A 23,160-nucleotide genomic window follows, 5' to 3' on the forward strand; every position below is an offset into this window, starting at 1 on the left:
TCCGGTGGTGTACCGTGGGCGTTTTGCGGAAGGGGAGGGGCGCCCCATCAGTCCCCTCACAGGCCTCCTTTCCCAGTGCACGCTAACGGATAAACACCGGTGTGTAGGAAGACGAGCGTCGCACCGGAGGCGTGAGACAGATCCGCGGGCCGCCCGACGGAGGCCTCATAACTTATGAGCACCTAACTGCTCGTGACAAGCTCCCTGTGCGTCGGCCGTCGGCCTGATCCAATTTGGACCAATTTTGAATTTGCACAGCGGCGTCTCCCAGGTGGAAAAGAGGAGATAGAAATAGGATGTACGGAAGACAACAGTGGCAACGGGAGGAGAGGTAGGATCAGTAAGCCAGATAGTGAGACAGGCCCGGACTCGGCGTGGAATACCCAGAGGAGGCACTGCCAAACTGAGCTGGCCAGACATGATCTGAGTAAAAGGTAGGATACCCCAAGCAAAATGTGCGGAACTTCGTGACTTTGTGTCATATTATGCAAATTATACTCCTATCTCATATGCTTTCAATATATTTGCGAGGGTCTTTTTTATTCGTTAATGGCGGACACCGGCCATTCGCTGTAGTCCTTTGTCTTTCATCCTCCAAATATCCCTCAAAGTCCAAGCACACACACAATATCGATCCAGAGATCAGCGTGCACCGCTTTCTGGCACGCCCCGCTCGGGCCGACCCCGCCGCCCGGGGGTCGCTGACGGTCGCTAACGAACTGCTCACTGACGCTCGCCCAGTGAGCGGGCTAATTAAAGACGCAGCGCGGCGCTCACGGCTCTGGGGCCGGCCGTCATCCGCCGGTGGTTAGCTCACCATTATCCGCCGCCGTTATCCATCCGTGGCGGGCGGCGCGGGGACGGCCGCCGTGCGCTAAAGTCGTGTTTACATGCGGCACCGCCGTCCGTTCCGGACTGCGGCCGGACGGCCTTGGAGGCAAGCCGTTTGGCAGCCAGCTAAGCACATTGCCCAGATAATTGGCGTGGGCTTTATGCCCGGCGAAATAGTCGGAAAATCAAGACCAGTTGAATTTTAGGTCTAAAAATAGAGTGATAGTGTTTTGCAGTATCGTTGTCCGGGATTTCAAGTGCACTAAGTTCCAGTAATTAACCCTCGCACGACCAGGCCATTTCTCATAACACGAACGACCAGTGGGGGGGTTGTTACGACCCCCCCCCCTGGCGTTTCAAAACGGAAAGTCGTAGAGCTTAGCGGAAAAAACCAACGGATTGCTCTCAACGAGATCTCGCGATTGGTGGTATATTTTTTGGTCCTAGGTCAACATTTGACCTACTTTTGACCGGTCAAAGGTCAAATTTTCGGAAAAATAGACTTTTTTCAACTTTCGGCGGCGATTGCAGCAAAACGGTGGGAGATATCGACTTGAAACCTTCACTATCGTGTTCCTTGATCAATTCTCTATCGTTTGGTATGTATCTCGTTTCCCTAGCTCTAAAAATGGCGCGTTGGGAGCGCCGGAAGTCGGCAAGGTCACAGTCCGCGGCAGAAATTCGAAAAATCAGAATTTAAATTTTTGAAATCTGATTGTATTTTTGGATTTGGGAGGTCCATTTGCTCCCTATAGAAGCTAATATTGCTGCATATTCCCATTGAGGTGACAAGAATTAGCAAAATAGTGGTTCGGGCGCTTTTCAAAAATAGTACCGGACGCTGTTCCTCTTGTGACGTCATAGCTCCGTGACCTGACCTGACCCGGTCAAATTTCTTATACCATATGATAGCCAATACTTGCCCCAACATGCATGGGAAGTTTCATCACGATCCATCAACCGATGTCCGTACCACCGGCAGGAAACCTCGGGCGTTGGCACTCAGTTTGTGAAAATCCGGCCGGAGGCTGTACCTCTTATGACGTCATAACTCCGTGACCTGACATGACCCGATCAATTTTTTTTTCGGCAAAAGATGCGCAAAGGTTGCCCCAGAGGGTATTGAAAATTTCAGCCCGCTACGACAAGCCGTTTAGCGTGCACTTCGAAAAAACCTCAGGGGGGGGGGGGGTTGATACAACCCCCCCCCCTAGGCGTTCTAGGGTTAAGCTTGAAGTGAGACCTAGGACACGCGCGGCTGGAGACACGTTGACTTATACGTGTTCTTTGGATGAACTCTAATTTAATTGTGTCCATGACTATCTATCAGTGCGTAAGTAGCGATAAAAATGAGATATCCCATGAAGCCATCACTTAGCATCTCTGCATGGGGCACACGACTCAACTATCCATCTTCAGTGGCCGGTCCAAGGATCGATCCTTTTCAGACTGTCAATTCGTCACACGCCTTTCACATGGCCTGTCTGAAATCTGGATGGGAGCTCAGTCTCAAGGTCAGATTTTCAGGTGAAGAAATGAGGCTTGAAATCGGGCAAAGTGATCGACGAAGTTTGACAGGATTGGACGGACTCTTCATAAAAGCGACCAGGTTTACCGGGATATGCAGCTAGCCCATTCTATATCAAGGCGCGCTACTGCCAGTCCTGACTCGTACGATAACACAAAATGTCACGGTAGTGTAATGGTTATTAGAGCTGAAAACGCTTGTTAAAAACATTTCACATATGAAATATGTTCCGATGAAAAAACGAACAAAATGAATAACTATTTGTCAGATGACACGCACAAAATTTCAGGCGTTATTCAATATTCATCTCAAGGAAGTGATATAGTGATAATGACTCTGGTAATACCTTTGCAGCATTATCATAAATATTTTAAAGAGAATTAACCCGAAATATTTTCTTTTTCATTTATTGCAAAGACCAGCTTTAGGAAAAGGAACTGTACCTACCATCAAACGGTTCGGCACGACGTTTATATTGTAATGCGACAGATCGTTCCGGGCAATATCAGCATAATGCGCCACGTGACAGCCATTTTTGATCCCATGATCCTCGGGCAAATGTGAATTCCTTTCGTAAGCATCTCTTTGACTGTCAAGTAAATTGTTTTTGGGATCAAAGCGCGCCCGTGCAGCCCCGGGGGGCCGCGCGGGGAAGGCTGCTGCCTCGACCGTGCCGCCGCGGGTGGCTCGCATCCAACAAGCCCAAACGTAATTGATTAACTCGGAGATGCAGGAAATTAAAGCGGCAAAGAGTTAATATTTGTGGCCAGGAATGATGTTTACCGGCGCGGCCGGTGTGTGGGGACGGAAGGCCACTGGCCAAACACTGGATCATCAGCGGAGCGTGGCCGGCCCGCGGGGGGGGGAGGGAGGGGGACAGGCACTGCAGCGGCTACCGCTGCCGGTGCACGGCCAATTAATACACTCCGCTCCCGGGTAATTTTCCCGTTGGCCAGTGGAGCGAGACAAGTGTCATTGGCACTGGTCGTCCATTGAATCAAACAACGGGCCAGCGCGAGAGAGAGGCGAGTCAACACTGTGACAAACCACCGTGTATTCAGCCGCATTATCAATGTGAATCGCCAAGAACCACAGAAAGCATTCAAAGCAAGTCCTCAAGTGTCCTCAAGTCATGGCGCACTTTGTGTTATTTCTATTAACAGTGGCGGTGCATTATGCCGAAGTTGGAGGCCAATTCGCTGATGTAGCCGTCCCGGGGTGTAATTTGCAGCTGGCGGGCTCATTTTGGCGACAGTGGCAGCGCAACAGTGGGGTTCACCGGGGTCGGTTACATGCAATAAATCAGCCGGACAGCCGCGCGCTGTGTGCACCCGACAATTCCAGTAAAAGCGCCGCGACATTTGATACGGTGGTCACCGGGTCGCCGGCGGTACTCACTTGACTCGCCAGCGGTACACAAACGATTCACCAGCGATTAGCACAAATGTAACCGAGTGCACTACGAATGGGCCGTAGTTCACCAACAACGGACGGCACTGCTTAGGAGGGCTTCACATAGCCGACAAACTAGCACCCATGGTCCGTGGTCAAACGTCTTTCAGCTCTCTTTCGAAAGCAGCTAGTTTAAAAAAGAAGCTGTTATTTGAATAATTTTGAAATAGGTATGTAATAAACAATGATTATTTCGAAATATCCCGGAAGTAAAGACGGGAAATCAAACCGCAATCACCAGCTGCGTAATGCAAACGCGCTCGTAAACCATCTCTCCGGGAAATCAGTCAAATAAAGCCCGATGAAAGCTGACCTCAGGTGATATCACGGGCACTGCGGAGTGGATCGCTCCCCTGTGGTCTGCGGAACGGTCTGACCGCCGCTGCTGGAGCTGCTGCCGAAGCTCGAATCGTTCCCACAGTGTGTCATCCTCTGTCACAGCGCCGCTACTGGGGTTCCTCCGTCGCTACCAGGTTCCTCCGTCGCTACCGGGTTCCTCCGTCGCTACCGGGTCCTCCACCGCTACCGGGGTTCCTCCGTCATTACTAGAGTTCCTCTGGCGCGGACTGGGGTTCCTCCAGCACTACCAGGATTTTTCCAGCGCTACTGGGGTTCCTATGGAGCTGCTACCGGGGTTCCTCCGGCGCTACCCGTGTTCCTCCGGCATTACTGGGCTGGGCTCCTCTGCCGCTATTGGGGCTCCTCCGACGCGAACAGGGTATCACTGGCACTGATGGATAGGGTGAGAAGCACCCGCTGCACGGCTCACTACCGCCGCGCCGTCATCGAGCACGTGCATGGTGTTTGCGGAGGCTCATCGCGAGACGAAACAGAAACGGTGAAATATGATATACATGTAAAAATAAACTCCAAATTTGTGACCAATGTAAGCGCTCACGTGTAAGTGGTGATTATTATTTGGAAAGGCGGATCTTCCAGGTCCCCAGGGATATTTAAATTGCCAGACACTGCCACAAAAATGTCAGGAGGCTGGAAGACGGGAACTATACAAGCTATCACTAGGCTTTGGAGCGGCACAGTTACACAAAAGAAAGCATTGTATTAAAACAAAAGTACAACTTAAGTTGCAATAACTTGATAGAAAGAAAGTAATATGCATTGTCAGTTAAACCAGAGTTAAACATTCTGGAAAATATTCAGTGGCGGATCCGGGGGGGGGGGGGCAAAATGGGCATTTGCCCCTCCCAAACGGCATAATTTTAACATTACGCCTATGGACGAGGCATGGAAAGAATCGATAAATTGTTATGGTTTGCCCCCCCCCCCCCAAAAAAAAAAAAACTCTGAGCTGGATCCGCCTCTGAAAATATCCCAACAAGTTTTGTTTGGTTATTACCTGGCTATGGGCACCCATATATGTTTCATATCATACCTCCGTCGAAAGAAAACGTGCATTTGTCTTAATTATTCAGCTAAGATTTTGTTTCCTTCTTTTTTTGCAACGCTCCCTAAATATTTGTGTATGATTGCCTTTATACCTGTAAAATAGACGCACTGGAAAACAGTGTATTGATCTTGATAGAGACTTGAATTTTCTATACGTATTTATCGAAGCATGTACGTCATTATTAAAAAGGTCCGGCGTTCATTTCCTCTACAATGAAAACTAGGCCTTCAACATTGTCCGTTGCATATGTAACTTGGATAAGAATGCGTATCTGGTCATGAGCATCATGTGGGAACAGGTACATTCAAGAAAGGAATAAAACATTCTCAGGATTTGCGCATTCCTGTGCGTTGCATTTCATAAAATATGTATTTGTTTATCTGAACAAAAGTGAATATCAAAATAACCAGGGCTTTCTTGAAACAATCTGTGCAAGACCACTCTGTGTTACTTGCCGACTGAATATGTAACTAAATCTGTGTATGAAAATTTAGTGAGACACTAAAATATCGATTATACTAATGAGTAATGGTGCATCAGAAAATATCGTAGGCAATCGCTCTAAGACCCTCCATTCGTTCTTCCAAAATAAAATATGTTATCACTTATACTCGTACTGTATGGCGGATCGGATACCCGTCTTCCCGTTGCCATTGGTCCGTTAGCTTGTTTAGTTAGATCTGTAACGAGCCCGCCACACCTGACATGACCTCGACAAAGGTCACGCCAACTGTCAGCAGCGCTACCCTATTTTTGAAGAACCTAGTAAGTGTCAAGGTGACGAAACGGAGAAAAACGAGGAAACGTTAACGTGTGCTAGCCTAAGCAAATGCGCATAACATGCATCAACCTGAATAGTGTTTCTATATGTATTTTATGTGCGCAATTCAGAAATGCTATCCAAATTTTTCAAATGCTTACCGATAATGTAAATGTGGACTTGCTAGATTAGCTGTGGCATTGGACGAAGAGGGAAAACCTAGCATGGTTACTTACTACGTTTTTCTGTGCCAGATGTGCTTTATCTATGAAATAGGTTGTCAACAAAACTGAAACAGTTGTCATTTCTGGTCATTTCAAGAATGCTCCCATGAAGAAATTCTTTGTAGTTTTGTGCTCATCTTACCTTGCTGAACCATTTCCTGCTCTTAGTTTTGTATTTAAATCAAAAATGAAGATTTTTCCTTAAAAAAGGCTGAAAAGTGGGTGGGGCTCCGCCCCCCCCCCCCCCTGTTCCTACGCCTATGGACCAGGTGGCTCATAAAGAAGTGATTTTCACGAGTGCTGTTCACGGGCACCTGCCGTAGCTGCAGCTCGGTGTTTACCCGTGGCCATAGATCCCGCGGCTGACCGCCGAGCCGCAGGCCCGCAGCTACCGCAGGTCCCGTCAACAGGGCCACGGTCTTTTTTTTTAGAAGTTACACCTGCATATCTGCAGTGTACGCCATCTCATCATCATGCTGGCTGACTACAGTGCCTCGGCATGCATCAGTATCTCTCGCTATCTTCAACACAACCCAAATCAAAATAGTTTAGCCTACTAACGCACTTCACACACCCTAATATCGTGCTCTTTAGACGCATTCGGTATCGCAGAGGCAGACGTAGATTACACTGGGTCCCTCAGGAACTCCTCGGGAACGTCAGGAAGAGGTGCAGGGATACTGGATCCGGCACCCCTGCCACTCGTACCACCGGGGCTCGGCGGCTCGGCACACGCAGCAGATGTCGGCCCGCTCAAGGACACCGCGAAAGTTTGTCAGTGTGCCTCTCCACAGTTCAAAAATCGGGGTTCCCACTGATAAGTTGCAATAGGGACTCCGGGGCGGTGAAGCGAAGTTTAGGTTTTCTAGAGCACATCAAGTTGCTACATGCATCAACCTTGATGTGCCATCAAGCTCGCTCATGTAGCCAGCAGTAACAGACAGACCCAACCAGGGGAGTGGGCTTCCTAAAGCGCGGAAGTCGCGAATGGGCGAGAACCTAGTATGCGACACTTTATCACAATGCACATCAGCGCAAAATGGGATGTTCAGGTCTCTTTGGTCGAGGTAAAACCTAGCATGCAGCAACTTGTCACATGCTGTGTTTTTCTTTGTCAAACCGAAGACGCCACTGGACTTGCTATATTCTACCCCTTTAATATCTCAGTTTTGGAGAAAGTTATGAAAAAAGCGATACCAGAAACGAATCCGTCGTTCCCGAAAACCCCCGTTAGCATCTCTAACTCATTTTTGTTTACATTGGCGCTTACTATGTTTTTCCTTGACACGGTAGAGCGGCAAACAGAGCTCCAAAGGGGACAGCGGTTAGCGGTAGCAATTCCCGCGTTAAGTGTTCGCGGTGACAACATTGTGGCTGTGCCACTCTCTACCAAAAATACGCCCCGCCATGACTGGTGGGAGTCTCCGTGAGGTCATGCTAGGTAAAAACTAGCTCGTCTTCGTTATATCCACGAGGGGTCCAGATCCGTCAGATCCATATGCTGTTTAGATGCCCCAGATTCATATATGTTGTTTAGATCGGTCAGATCCGTGTGGTGTTCAGATCCGTCATGTCCATATGCTGCTTAGATCCGTTAGATCCGTGGAGTGTTCATATCTCTTGTTCAGATTAGAATGATTCATTTGGTGTTTGCGTATAAGGGAGGGTGAGCTGCTGCAGAAGTCGTAAGGAAAGATGATTAAAACGTCCCGGGCTGGGTGGAGTCATTGCTTTGGGGAATGAACAGTTTAGGGAGAAGTCGTCATTTGAAATATACACCATCGCATCTGTTTGCATGGTCACCGTGCTTCCGAAGACGGTATTTACAGGGGAAGGGGTATACAAACAAGCCAGAGGGGGCAACCAGCCGTTGACAAATGACACACTGGGACGAATGTGGTTTGGATTGCCGTCCTGCCCGGGGGCGGGGGCGGCGCCGCCACTCACGTTCTGTCGGAAGGTGTGCAGCCAGTGCTGTCGCAGCGCCAGGTCGGCCTGAGCGCGGCTGTAGCGCTGCACGGCCCGCTCGTACTCGTCTCCGCCAGTGTCGCCCAGGCGGGCTGGCATCCAGCCGTAGGCGGGCGGCGGCAGCGGCGGCCGTGCCGGGCCGTAGCCGGGCGGCGGCCGGCCGTACGGCGAGACGGCGAACGCCGAGCCGGCCAGGCCGGGCCGCGGCCGTTCCATGGTGTCGCCGGGGCACGGCGGACACGGCGCGGCCACGCGCGGGCTCACCACGCCCACCTCGCGCGCGCCGGCCGCAGAGCTGACGGCCGGGTACGGCGCGCTCATGGGCTGGGTGGCGCTCAGTCCCGCACAGATGGACGGACGGCGGCGCTCAGCAGCGCTCTCGGACAGCACAGCGCAGTCAGCGGCGGCGGCGCGCGGCGGCCGACTGGCGCTGCCCGCTCGACATGTCACTGGGCCGGCTCGGCGCGCGGGCGCACGGGTCTCAACACGGAACGGCGGGCGACGGCGCGCTACCCGTGCAATCCGGGCATATTAGATAACTTACCGGCTCGGCGCCGGGCGCAGCGGCGCGCCGGCCGCCAGCCTGCTCCGCTGATTGGTGAGCCGGGCGCATGCGCCCTGCGGCATCCGCGTCGGGGCTGCTCGTCTGTCGATCGTTTCCTGAGGGCACGGGACGGGTCAGGTCAGCAGCTGGGTGTCGAGAGGTCACTTGGTGACCCTTTCCCGTCCGGCTGTCTCTCGCAGTAGCGGAGGGGGGGGGGGGGCGGGCGGACAAAGACGAATCACCAGGGACGAGTAATAACCCGAGAGCCGATCGGTCATCCCAAGGGTGTCTGTTGGGTAGGTGGGGGGGGGGGGGGCGGCAGGCATCGGTAGGATTGTGATTGCAGGATTGCAAAATCCTGATTGCATTCCTTTTTGGTGGACTGCACCTGGATTTGAAATCCATTCCAAAAAACAGGATTTGATTGCGGATTGGATTGCATCATACTTCCATTTTTTTGCAATCCAATCCGGATTGTGTTTGATGAGTGCTTTGAAATGGTTTGTTGCGATTGAAAATTATTAGATCGGCTTCATCGGCTTAAAGGGACTATCCCACCTTCTAAAATGTTGTTAAAACCAGTTAAATTGTGCCCGACTTTATAGATTGGATGACCAGGAACACGGTTCTGGCATTTATTTTTCATTAAACATCTTAGGCTTCCCATATTGCAAACACAAACTTTCAAATATGTGACGTCACAGCCCAAAATTACCTCCTTCCCCAGGCCACATTACTGTCATAAAGCCGATTCTTTTTACTCTGTAGGCACCACAACAAAGTTCAGACCAAGTTTTAAGCGATTTTTCAACGAACAAACCCATTTAAATCAGAATGACTAAACGAGGTGACGTCACACTAACGGTCGCTCCATGTTGAAGATAGGGCCTTGTGCAAGGCCCATTTTCAAATGAAGGGAACGAATTTCTTCAACACCAAGAGGCCGCGGGGGTTGCAACCTAGATAGATAGTGGTTTCTGAACCTCGCCGCAAACTTGGCTATCTCAACTCAAACCCCATGTTAAAGGTGGGATAGTCCCTTTAATGTACTTTGTTATCAAGGGCTTTACATCTAAACTTGAAATAATTTAAACGCTTTTAATTTAAACGCTCAAAATAATAATATACGCTGATGAACTACATAGGAAGGGCAAAGTTACATATTTGAGTGCGAGTTTCAAAAATATAAAACACTGGTTGGGTAGAGGTTTCAATGTGGGGGTGTTTGAGGCAAAAAATATTTCCCATAAAATACCTGTGCCTTAGATAGGAATTACTCGCAAGACTAGGTACTAGAAATGGGTGATTTGGGGATGGAGGCACGGCCCTATGCCCCTCTCCCTCCCCCAGATCCACTAGTGCACATAATAATACAACAGGATTGCAAAAAAAGGATTGCGGATTTGATCTCAATCCAAGTGAAAAAAGGGATTGCGGGTAGGAATGCAATCCACTTCGGCACTAGGAATGTGGATTGGAAATGCAATCCTTTCAAAAAGGATTTTACCAATGCCTGGGGGGCGGTGAAGGGGGCAGTGACGTATCCGGGACAGTGAGGCCACGACCCCATCAGAAGCTGAGGTGACGCCTTAGCGGGGGATGTAGCATGCCCAAACTACGTACGGTCCTAGGCACACATCGCTAAAACAGAAAGGAAGGTCAAATTCATACAGACAAAGAAAAAAGAGGAGAAAATATCCAAGGCCTTCTTGAAAAAAACGTTTATAAAAATTTGCTGATTTTAAATTTTCTGAATCCAATCCTCGTTGTAGTGATCAAGGAACGATACATCCAGCATTGCTTCTTGTTTCTTTAGTTCTTTATCTCAGATAAGTGCATTTGGCAGAGCTTGGTATCATTTTTTTCGATAGAATTTTATAGCTGTCAATTATCACTGTCAATTCTGTTTCGGAAGTCAATGGACGAAGGTAAACTGACTAGTGATTGGAAGATAGCAAATATTAGCCCAATTTATAAATCAAGGGGACGCAAAGATAAAGTAGAAAACTATAGGCCGATTAGCCTAACTTCACAGGTCTGCAAAATATTTGAATCTTTGATTCGGGATGAATTAATTGATTTCTTCATGGACAGTGAAGTGCTCTCTGATGCCCAGCATGGATTTGTCCCTGGCAGGTCCTGTATATCTCAGATGATTCTTGTCATGGAGGAGTGGTCAAGGAACCTGGATGATGGTACCCCAGTGGATACAATTTATCTTGACTTCAAGAAGGCGTTTGATGCTGTGGCCCATGAGAAGCTAGTCATCACCCTAAGAGGACTTGGCATCAGTGGCAACCTACTGAACTGGATAAGAGACTTCCTGTTTGGGCGCAAGCAGAGGGTGGTACTCGACGGGACAAGTTCTGAATGGGAGGATGTCACCAGTGGAGTCCCACAAGGAAGTGTCCTGGGCCCCACACTCTTTGTAGCTGCAATCCAATCTCTGCCAAAGGACATAACAAGTGCCATAATGATCTATGCAGATGACACGAAGGTGTATCGGCCTGTATTAAGAGAAGAGGATGCAAGACAGCTCCAGAGTGACCTAGATACACTGCTTGCGTGGTCCAACAAATGGCAATTACCCTTTAACACCAGCAAATGTAAGGTCATGCACCTTGGAGCCACAAATGTAAAGTACAAGTACACTGTTGGAGACAGGGAGCTGGAAGTCTCATCAGAAGAGAGAGACCTTGGGATCCTGGTTGATGACTCCCTAACATTTCATGCACAGGCGGCTTCAGCAGTGGGAAAGGCCTTCCGCACTTTGGGTCTGATACGACGCACTTTCCTGACCCTAGACGAAATCACACTGCCACTACTTTTCAAGGCGATGGTTAGACCGATACTGGAATATGGAAACTGTGTGTGGGGTCCTGTCTACTGCGGTGACCAAGACAAGGTTGAGAGAGTTCAGAGGCGGGCCACAAAAATGGTAGCATCAGTCAGGCATCTAGCATACAAGGAGAGGCTGGAGAAACTGAAGCTACCAAGCATGCACTACAGAAGAGAAAGAGGGAACATGATCATGGTGTATCAGATTCTAACAGGAGGAATTAGGATCGACCACACCCGGATCTTTCAGAGAGCCCCACCTGACACCACTACAAGAGGACACTCACTTAACCCGCGCCCCGCTGGGCTATTCAGCCATACGCGCCCTGCTGGGGGGGGGGGGGGGGCAGATTCTGCCCCCCCTGTCTAACTTCCGAACCGATGGTCGTAGAAAGACAGGGAAAACGGCAATCGAAAGCTCTCAACAAGGCGGATCTTAAGAGCCCAAATTTTTTTGCTTAAGTAGGTCAGAGGTCAGGTCAAGGTCAGGTCAAGGGTACAAAATGCAAGTTTCTACAGTATCGGCCTTGCACCGTAGTTGCCGAAGAATGGACTGAGACTGATTGCCCAAAACGTGTTCTTAGACTACCAAGACAATATTCGTTGCACACAATGTCATTCAAAGGTCAAGGTCAAGGTCAGGTCAGGTCAGGTCAGGTCACCAAAAACAAAATATAGAAAAGGGCATGTGCGACACATGTTTTATGGGTCATTTTACTCATGGAATTCAATAGGCACACTCAATAAGTGATATGGACCACCTCTGGATGAATTTCAGGTCGAGGTCAGGTCAAGGTCAGGTCAAGTGAGGTCAAATTTTGAAGTTGGTTGTTAAGGCCTAAAATGGTGTCTATCCGATGCAGTTTTTCACGCCGAATCGAATGGTACTATTTTTATTTCCGTACGAGGTCTAGAACTTCCAAAAAATCATTTTTCAAAATTTTTGTGTGTCGTGACGTCATAAAATTTTGAATAACTCCCACATTTTTGAACCGATTCTTCTAGAAATTGGTATGTAGGTGCACATAGACCACTTCTTTGACATATATTCCGGTTTTTTTCGATAAACTCAAAATTTTGGATTTTATAAATATTTTCCCAAAAAAGTCAGTTTTTTGGAAATTTTTTGGCCAAAATTCATAATTTTCAAAAAACCGAGATAGCCATTTGATAGACAAAGTAAAATCACGTATAACCTTTTTTGTTACGTCTTGATTCCTTTAAAAATGAAGACGTTAGCGGCGTTTGAAATTTTGCCGTTTTTTAGGCGAAAATGGCGAACATGACGTCACTAAAACGTCAATTTCTCAAAATTGTTCCGACGGATTTCGCTCAAATTTTCAGGGAACGTGTCAAATTGATGTATGATAAGGTACTAAAAGTTTGACGTGGCTGGCGTAACGCGTTTAGAAGTTATTGGCGAAAAACGGGAGGGGGGCAGATTCTGCCCCCCCCCCCAGCGGGGCGCGGGTTAAGCTGATTAAACCATCGGCAAATTGCGCGCAGAGGCAGAATGCTTTCTCACACAGAGTTGTGAATAAGTGGAACAGTCTCCCTGAAGAAGTAGTGAATGCCAGGACAGTCAACAGATTCAAAAATGCTCTAGACAAACACTGGAAGAACTTGCTGTACCAAACCAGAACCGACTAAACTACAAGCCAATGAGCAGGAAATCCACAGGCTTCCTTTTCCTAGCCTATCAACTTTCCTGTAATTCAGTAAGTAAGTAAGTAAGTAAGTAAGTATAGCAAACTTGTATTGCATACAGGTCTTTTTCAGATGCATCGTGCGTTGTTGCAGAGATGATAGCCACAACAATTCATTTCCTACTCTTCGTTCGTTTTTCACTCTAGTGGTATGAAAAGAGGGCAGCACACAACTCACACGAAAAGTCAGTCATTTGTCAGACATTTTTATTGTAACGTCCTTCAATACCATTGTTGGGAAAAATTCTGATAGAAAGCTCTGACAGGAGCTGTAGGAGATATAAGAAAAGTTTTTAATAGCTTCCGGAAAGTAAGGCATTATCCTATTAGCAAGATTGAGACCATTAAAAATATTTTTAACGTAATTGCAGGTAGGTCACTTCAATAGTCAGGGCTTCGGAGAATATCAACATCACTTTTGCTGTTGTTTCACCGCAGCAAGACATTTTTATTTTTGGCGTCATATTTTTCATTTGCTGTCCGAGGCCACAGTTGCAACTAAAGACGATTGTTTATCGGCTGCCTTTTAACTCTATTGCGCCGTATGATATGCTTGTGCAACGTGTTTATGTACTTTTCAGTGTCGTGCTCCTATTTTCTTGACTCTGAGAAACCATCAATAACACAGGCGTAAAAACAGAGCCACATAAAATGCAGAGCAACTGGACTAGAGGTGTCAATCGGAACCGAAAATTTTGGAATTCCGAAAATTTCCGAATTCCGATTCGGAAATCGGACGGACAAGTGACAAACACATTGGACATATTCGGAAAACTAGTTGAAAGTTACAAATTTCTTAAATAAGTTAAAATTCAAACTTATTTCCATTATCCATATGCAAATTGCAAAACATGTCATCAAAATTGGTAGGGGATAGGTGCATCATATATCATTCATAATTATAGTGCAAGATGAACATAAACGTGATTGCATGTAGCAGGTAGCTCTGAGTCAAATAAGGTACATAACTACCTACCTATACTGTGCCATCTTTTAACTCTAAATTTGGAAATGTGTTTACAAATGGCAATAGCCATTGTTGTCAGCAAGCCCATCATTAGATAACACAGTTATGAATATGATGTACAATCATTGACCTGTGAGAAGCACCAGACACCAAAGGAGTAATGTAGGGAATCCAAAAATAGATTTGCCTCACTTGAAAGTTAACAGAAAAGAGGCTGAAGAAAATTGCAAATATCAAGGTGTGCCAAGTAGCACAAGAGTCTTACCTAGAAGCTCCTATCATAAAGTCATCCCCCTCTACCCCTTCCCTCCAAAAATATCCGTGCCGAAAAATAAATGCTACATAAATGCTGATAGCCCATCAATAAACTAAACAATGGTATATAGGGCCTTGTAAACAATTACCAAAAGATGATGAAATGCGGTGAAAGCGTCATAAATGTCACCTAAGGAAAGATGGCCTCCCGATGAGAATCGGAGGAGACAAAAAATGACGTCAGAAACAAAAAAACAGTCATTTTGCTTTACAATTGAATATTTTTCGACTGAGTACCACATTTTTCAATAAAAATTGAATTTAAATCAAACAATTTATGGTGAATGCACTTCAATAGGACAAGTTATATGAAAATGACGTCATATTATAGATTTTCTTTCACATCATCGACTCAAAGCCAGATACCATGTTCCATGCTACCAAGAATGGTAGCATGAAATGTGTTTTTCATTCTACCAAGGATCACAACCTCTTCTTGCTTGCGAATTTAGTGAATTTGTGTTAAATCATAGCAAGTATTTTTGTGATCGCTTATTCTTTTGGATATTGAGAGATGTGTGGCTCAGTGAAGAGCACGTTTCGTCCAGATGTACCTATCTCACACGTTTCTTCTCACATGAACTATTTTGCTTTTGCAAGAAGTGTTCTACTTTACATCTCAATCCAAGTCTCAATCTCAGCCAGTGTGATATAAGATGAAGACATGCACAATTATTGTGAGTGACTAGCTTCTTGCATTATTGCTGTATTAATTCATCATCAAGTGGCTTAGTGTCAAAGGGATGTGGCAAGAAGTCAATATTTGAAAACACAAGTTGGAGGGATAAGGCAATGTTTTGCATTATTCCTGCTTACTCAGCTTCAGTTGTAGGCTGTAGCACATTTTGAAACAGAATAGGCTTGTCTCAATATGCTGTGTTTGTGCTATATATCAGGTTAGGCCTATTGCCCAAATGCCCACCCCCATTCCCTAGGCACTGCATATGACATTGCTTCAATATTTTTGGTTTGCAATATTTTGCACTCAAAAACAGATGGCAAATATCTGTTATTTAGTTATCATGTGGTACCTACATGCAAACATATACCTAATATAGATCAATTCCCCCATACTCTCTTTCCATATCCAGCTTTCGGACAGTTTTCGGACAAATCCATGCTTTGGACATTTTTCGGACAAAAGTGAGCTAGGATTTTGGACATTGGACGGACATCGGACAAGAGATTTCTGAAATTGACACCTCTAAACTGGACACATAAGCATAGTACTTATTCGCAAGAAAGCAGTCGGACAAAACAAAAAGATACTGATAGTGTCCCATGATAAATTAAGTGGCTGCGATCGTACCTCAAGCTCACGATCGGGCTTTTGATGTGTGGTATCAGCCATAAGCCGATTTAACCAGCATGACTGGCACAACCGCGAATTTATGGGTACATACATGGTTGTAGATTAGCAAGCTGTTCATAAGGAGGTAAAGAAGGCAAAATTACAATGCGACTTTGTTAAGCCTTTAGTAACGAGAATGGAGCTTCCCTGACAGCTTCTGCTGCCATTATGTACAGACAATATGAATGTTTTATGCGTTTTTTTACTTATCGTAAGGTCATATACATCACGAAATGTGAAAACCAGTTAAACGGTGTCCTTGAAATATTCACTCCACTTGAAGCAGTACCCGTTACCTAGCTTGGAATTAATTTATTGCTCGCAGACCGCCATGGAATGGATGCAGTGTTGCGAGGAGCTACTGAAAAGTGCTAACGATGCACAAGCACATTGCACAACGCAACAGGTCAGAAGGGCCTGCTACTAAATGGATTGATGTCATTCAAAATGGAACGCTGTGTAAATAAAAAGAAACTTAGCGAGTTTTTTTTAGAGAAGACAAACTATTGGCATATCTTGGGTATCTGCATTCAGCATAGTTTCTATTTTTATGTAAACATTATTTTGTAAATAGCTATGCATTAGTTTTGTTTGGGTATTGATAAAATGGAAGCGAACGCATTGTGGTGTGATGTGTAACAGAATGTGTGAAAATGTATCATCCCGGTATCTCCCAAATTACCCTCATTGAAGCCCAATATCGACTGAAAGCATGTGCCATGCGTCTCTTTTGCAGCCAGCTAATGGAGCCTGTCCACTTTGTACTTTTTATCTGAAACATTTATTTTGCCGGAAGACACATTGTTACACTTTTGATAACATACGAGGCGCAGTTTTTTTCAGTGGTGCTGTCCTAGATAATCGTGAGTATTTACTGTTTGTGAGTCACCATGAAGCCCTAATGCAGGTGCCTGTGAGCGGTGCTCCCCCCACCAGGTGCGAGGTGTCATACCGTGAAGTCATTATTGGACAACCGGAGGGGGAGGTGGTGGTGAGGGGGGGAAGGGGCTTCTAATATCCACATCAGTCCTCATACATCGCTTACAAATTTGATCAGACCTTTCCCCAAGCCTCAAAGTCAGACATCAGTGACTCAAGGGGTCTGTTCCAGCCGCACTTCCTAACACCTCTAAACAGCTCCAAGATTGCTTCCCTGTTCCAGTGGCAGCTCTAGCCCCTACAAAGCCAAGGAGGGGCGGGCCTGCTCCAACCTCCTCTATCCTGCTCTTGGCTTGGAGGAGTTTAGAGGTGTTAGGAAGTGCGACTGGAACAGACCCTAGGTCAGACAGACATTGGCTCGGTTGTTACACATCGGTGTTTCAATTGGTCAGACCTCATTCCTGCCAACTCAGTGCCCACAGTGCATTAGGTCAGGCGTCATCGCATGGTTTTAAGACGTCAGTGACACCGGGTTGACACTCCGGCAGTAACAGGCAACATCTGACATCGGTGACATCTGACAGTGTAAGGTGCTTCAGATTTCTGCAATTGTCTATATGTCGCATACGTATACAGCAGAGACCGTTCTTATTCTTTGGGGCTACTGGGAGCCATCAATGTCCACCAGGAATCCATTGACATACCATCAGAGGCCATCACCAGACCATGAGAGACCATCTATTGACCACCGGGCTCTATTGCCGTCCACTGGAGACCACCGCGGGCCACCGGAGACCCAGACCGCCGGACCGACCAGAGGAACTCCCCCCTCGACCCCCCCCCCCCACTCCGTCTGGGCGTCTCGGGTGGCGGCTGGTGCAGCTCGTTAGCACTCTGTTGGTTCGGCCATCTGACCCCTGAGCCGGTCTGCCAACATGACCCCAGGTGCCCCGCCCAGTGACCCCCACCTCGGCTCTGAGGTCACAAGGTGGTGACCTGTCCTCCCAGGCGGGAGGGGGCGGGGGTGACCGCTCCCAGGTCTGACAGTGACTCGGGCGGTGGGCTGAGGGCGGTGGAGGGGCGGGGGCGGGGGCGGGGGCGGTCGGTCAGCAGGTCGGCGGCGGCTCGGATCGATATGACTTCGGCGGCGCCTCTCTCTCTCTCTCTCTCTCTCTCTCTCTTCTCTCTCTCTCACTGCGCCGGACCTGTACTCTGCAGCCTCTGTATTGCCGCCGTCCCGTCTGCAGCGGCATCCGTGCAGTGTGCGCCGCCCGCCCGGCCGGCCGGCACGCCGGTGGGAGGGAGAGGGAGGGAGGGAGGGAGGGAGGCAGCGCCCGGCGGCGCCTCTGTCGCGTGCGGTGCGCGACACCCATTGGAGCGTCGCGCCGTCTGACTCCGCCCCCCGCCCGCCGGCGACCACTGGTGACCCGGTGTCGGCGCAGGCGACACGGTGACAAGGTGGTGACAGGGGCCGCCGCCGCCGCCATGACTGCCGCCGCGCGCAGAGAGGAGGCGAGTGGCTGGAGAGAGGAGAGGGGTGGTTGGGGAGAGGAGAGGAGCGGCCGCTACCTATGGTAATGAGAGGGGATGGGGCGGGGCGGCAGGAGTTACTTGCGGGGGAGGATTGACAATGAACAGTCGAACTAAATTTGAAGACTAAGAAGTGCACTCAGTTCTATCGTTCTGAGTCAGGTTGTTTTGCTTGCCAGTCTCTCGTATTGAGCGATCCAGTCTTACTTGTTGATGTGCCGTCAACTTTCCGGAAACTTTTGATGTTGTTTGCGGTTCCCAGATAAATCGATTGTTCCCAAGAGTAGATTTGCATTGCCTGCAAATCTGCATTAATTCCTCAATAGCGTTTACTGCCGACCTTTACCCCTGGATGCCTATTTATCGCGATGTGCCGACGATTCTAACCTAGTTGGTCCCTATGCAGTGGTTAATTGTTAATCCATGTTTTGTCGCTTGTTAATTACATCGATGGCAATAAGCGTGTCAACAATGTCTGAACTGCTAGCTCTTTTTATATAATCGTTTTAAATACCACATGTTTTTCTCGGAGCAGCGATGGGCAGCATATTTCTGCACTTGCTGGATGTTTTGTCGGCGTAACCATTCGTTCGACGCTCGGAGGTCTCTGGATAGCGCCAAACGCCGTCACCAGCTGTCTTGGCTCGTCACTCGGGCAAATAATGTCGCCCAATCACAGCTCGGGCACTGCACGCCAGCTGATCGCTGACTCCAATGACAGTGCTCATGTTGTGGCAGCTGCGTGCCAAGCCAAACGCTCGAACAAAAGGTCACAGCGCTGCGACCGCACAGGAGGGCGCGTCCGGTCTGCTCTCTCTCTCTCTCTCTCTCTCTCTCTCTCTCTCTCTCTCTCTCTCTCTCTCTCTCTCTCTCTCTCTCTCTCTCTCTCTCTCTCTCTCTCTCTCTCTCTCTCTCTCTCTCTCTCTCTCTCTCTCTCTCTCTCTCTCTCTCTCTCTCTCTCTCTCTCTCTCTCTCTCTCTCTCTCTCTCTCTCTCTCTCTCTCTCTCTCTCTCTCTCTCTCTCTCTCTCCTTCTCTTTCTCTTTCTCCTTCTCTTTCTCCCTCTCTCTCTCTGTCTGCCCCTCTCTCTCTATCTCTATTTCTATCTCTATCTCTATCTCTATTTCTATCTCTCTCTTTTTTTTTTCTCTCTCTCTTTCTCTCTCTCTCTCTCTCTCTCTCTCTCTCTCTCTCTCTCTCTCTCTCTCTCTCTCTCTCTCTCTCTCTCTCTCTCTCTCTCTCTCTCTCTCTCTCTCTCTCTCTCTCTCTCTCTCTCTCTCGGTCTCACCTGGCATAAACGACGCTGAATACCGTTTACATCTTTACAATATGCGCCTATCATTTCATTTGCTTAGCGCAAAGCAGTGCTGCAGCCAATAAGCTGATATTTCTGCAAATGTTTGTTCTCTTTTGCATAATTGTTTATAAAAACGAGTAACAACAAAAAGGTCGCATTGTTGGGTTGGAACCGATATGTTAAAATTAAAAAGAGCCTTTTTCATTGTGCGCACAGTTTTGCTCGGATGGAGGCCATGCTCCCTTTGGCCATCCCTTTGTCTACGCCCCTGAATGTCAATAGTGAGAGCTTGTACTTGTAGCATAGTAATGGATACCTAAATTAGCCGAATTCGGTATCGCAAAACAAGTCATTCATAGATTTTCCTAGCCTAGAGCTGTGGTTATGGGAAAGCGGGTCATCCATACCAGCGTAAATGGCATATCTTGTTTACTGACTTGATAGTTATGATTGCAAAGTCGTACCTAAGTCTTAGCGATACGAGCACATGCCATTATAGGATTAGCAAATGTAACGTGTCAGGTCACTGGTGGATCAAGGCCGTGCGCCGAAATTTGTGGTGTTCCATCATTTATGACATGAGCATGGTGGCAATTATGATTTCAAAACTACCTCATAAACTTGCTTTTATATAAGCGTTAAATCTTCAAAACCGCATTTTCCGAGAGGTGCGAATATAGGCAAGCGTAACACACTCGTGCTCTTGTGTTCATAATGAACCAGCCCCTAAAGCCACTGTGTTACAGTTCGATAACACAGTGACCTTGCATTCGAGAAGTGTCGCATTCTCGTTTTACTTTCACCAGGAAACTGAACGAGAGTCTGGCCCGTTGCATTTACCCATTGTCCACTAGAAGTTCAGGCTGGGCCGTTAGTTCCAGCATCAGCCGCTGCACACTCATAGCGCTAGCATGCAGAGCCGACCGGCCGTTTTTGTCAGGTGTCTGGTGGCTTGTTTATTGGTTTGTTTGTCTTTTGTGGAGCGGCGGTGGCAATGAAAGAGCCGGCGCCCATTCTGAGGGTGCACGCGACGGCTCCAGGAACAATGGCTGCACTTGAGCGCGCCGCCGCAGGTATAGAGGAACGGCGAGCCTCAGCCGCCCACCCCCGCAGCATGTTACCCTTTCAGCGGTGCACCGTCCCCTCCCCTCCCCTCCCCCCGCAGCATACCGCTACCTACCGAGGTAAGGACCCGTACCTGCCCGGTAACCACATCAGAGGCAGCCGACACGGTCAGCAAGGCGACCAGTCCTGTGAAGGGCAGCTTTGTGTGTGCATTGTTTATCTGTGAAATGAGAAAAGCTAGCAACCCACTATTCTGGATAATAACAACCATAAAATGAACTAAAATTGACAAGTTTTTATTCAATTAATCAGTTTTGAAGCGGAATGCTGTTGAAACGTACTATAAATGCACAGATCGGTGGTCCCTTAACACTAAATATTTAATATTTAGTGTCTTATTCATTGAATGGGGCACATCAACTTTTCGTTATGACGTAAGCTAGTAATTGATCCTTTTCTTAGCAACGTTGCTGGACAAATTCAGTAACTGATTTAGTTGAGCTAAGATCAATAAGACATTTGTCACGGTTTCATATGGCGCATCGACTTCTAGGGCACCAACCTAATTGTATGCGGGATATAAGGGACAGAACCTGTATCTTGAAAATTGTTTCATAATTCCATATTTATTCATACCATTGGAGAAGCAGTCAAATCCTTCAAATATTAATTACTACGGTTCAGGTGTTTCGAATACAATGCTGCTTAGGTATGTATCAGCAAATCACCAACATAGACCACCACTCCATGGCAATTGCAACGAACAGCTCAATTAAACCGTTATTCGTACATTTAGGTACTAACACTTGATAACCTATGCCTATATGAGTGCTGTATGGGTAGCTGGCAACAATACAAATATTGCCTGTTGTAACGCCACTGTAGCCCGAGGGTGAAGACCGAGACATACTTAATTGCCCGAGCCGCAGTCGAGGGAGAAAGCAATGCCTATCAACGATATTGATCTACGGCATAACCATGTACCGAAATGCTCCTCCTTGATTCTCATCTGGCCCCTAACGTTTTTTTCAGAGAGCGCAAAAACGTGCGCCGAGAAGTTGTCATACCGTATGATGTATTATTTTTCCTTTTTCTCTTGGTACATTTCTAGAGCAAAATTAAAGTCCCAGTCAACAATATTTAACGCGAAAAAATTGTGTATCACGAATCTGGCCAAAAATTTGTATCGCATCTTGCAACACGAAACTGGTATAAGCTATTTGAAATTGCGATATTTCTATATTCATTTATATTTATATTCACTTCAGCAGACACTCCACAACAGAGTGGCTATTACGTGTCCATTGTCAATCAATAAAACGGTTGGGAGAGTCAAAATGGTACAAGGTAGAACATAACAATCGTCTGGCTCAGCAACACACTCACACCCACACATACACACACCAGTAACACCAAACCCACGCACACTCACTCCGAATAAAATATACGTTTTGCAGCCTGCTTCTGTTCCGCATTCGATCGGGGGGCAGTCGTAGTGTATTCCTGATACCATTTCGTGCTGCGTATTTCAGTGCGGCTGCATGATAAGCCGCCCGCTCACGTTTGTGGTTCTATTTGTGGTTGAATTACATCCCGAACGGTTCAGTCAGCCTCTCTAATCCCGTCCGCCCCAGCCCGTGAGCCTGTCGTGCCGGCGGCGCCGCAGGACTCAGCTTCGTCCCCGGGCAAAAAGTGGTTTGACCTCCCGGCTCGGACCGGGCCGAGCGTTTTCGTCGATAATGGCCCTAGCGCTGCCACAAATCGCCTTAGGTTTTGATTTGCCGACTAAGCCAGCATGCATGTCCGATGTGGTGAGCTGGCTTTTCGATGGCTTAACTGTTTCGGCCCTGATCAATGCTGCGTGCTAGAATCAGAATATAGTGGCACTCGTCTCAGAAGCGTTCAATACCGTTCGTCCCGAATCTTATCCCTCACCGAAAACCCACTGGCCACAGACCACGGGACTCACCTGTCTGAACAACAATGCCCATGCCGGGTGACCCGGTGACCTGCCGGTGCTCTGGTCACGTGTTTGGTGCGTCAGAGGAAGCCCTGACACCACCCAGCTCCCCGAGGAACGGCCGACCACCAACTAGCGGCTCATTCAGGGCGACACCGCTACGACACTTTACGCACGAGGGGCCGATTCGCCGCGGCTCCGGACTGCAGGGGGAGAGCCGCAGTCAACAAGCCACGCGCACAGCCCGGGGCGCCGGATCGGCGCGGCGACAGTGGCGACACCGGGGACGGGTGAACGAACGGATTGCTCTCCTCGGGATGAGTCGCCCCGGGGCGTGATATACCTAAGGGATGCGGGGGTAACAACAGAGACGAGAGTCACAGCGATAGCTGAGTGACGACACAATAATGGATAATGTGCAATGTGCATGCCCTATCATGAGTGCGTTTTTCACGGCTTTGAGATGCGTGACAGGTAGAAATTTAGTGAGTTTCTTCTAGATATGGAAGGACAATTTCGGGCATGGTCAGAGCATTATC

General features: G+C 47.9%; 1 protein-coding gene across 2 annotated transcripts in view; it reads right to left on the bottom strand.

Annotated features, from left to right (window-relative positions):
* Window positions 1-22,751, bottom strand: part of LOC122387590 (zinc finger protein basonuclin-1-like) — a 161,014-nt gene extending 138,263 nt beyond the window's left edge. The window contains exons 1-2 of one of the 2 annotated variants that reach the window (XM_043377934.1): window positions 22,631-22,751; window positions 8,716-8,831 (exon numbers count right to left, since the gene is read on the bottom strand). In XM_043377934.1, coding sequence (XP_043233869.1) covers window positions 8,716-8,831; window positions 22,631-22,652 — 138 coding nt within the window. In that variant the 5' untranslated portion in view covers window positions 22,653-22,751. Of the gene's footprint in view, window positions 1-8,150; window positions 8,640-8,715; window positions 8,832-22,630 lie in introns of those variants that run through there. The other variant, XM_043377933.1, reaches the window with a different exon arrangement.
* Between the last annotated feature and the right edge of the window lie 409 nt (window positions 22,752-23,160).

This window comes from Amphibalanus amphitrite, unplaced genomic scaffold (genome assembly GCF_019059575.1).
Source record: "Amphibalanus amphitrite isolate SeventyFive unplaced genomic scaffold, NRLGWU_Aamphi_draft 000290F_arrow, whole genome shotgun sequence".
Taxonomy (NCBI): Eukaryota; Metazoa; Arthropoda; class Thecostraca; order Balanomorpha; family Balanidae; genus Amphibalanus; species Amphibalanus amphitrite.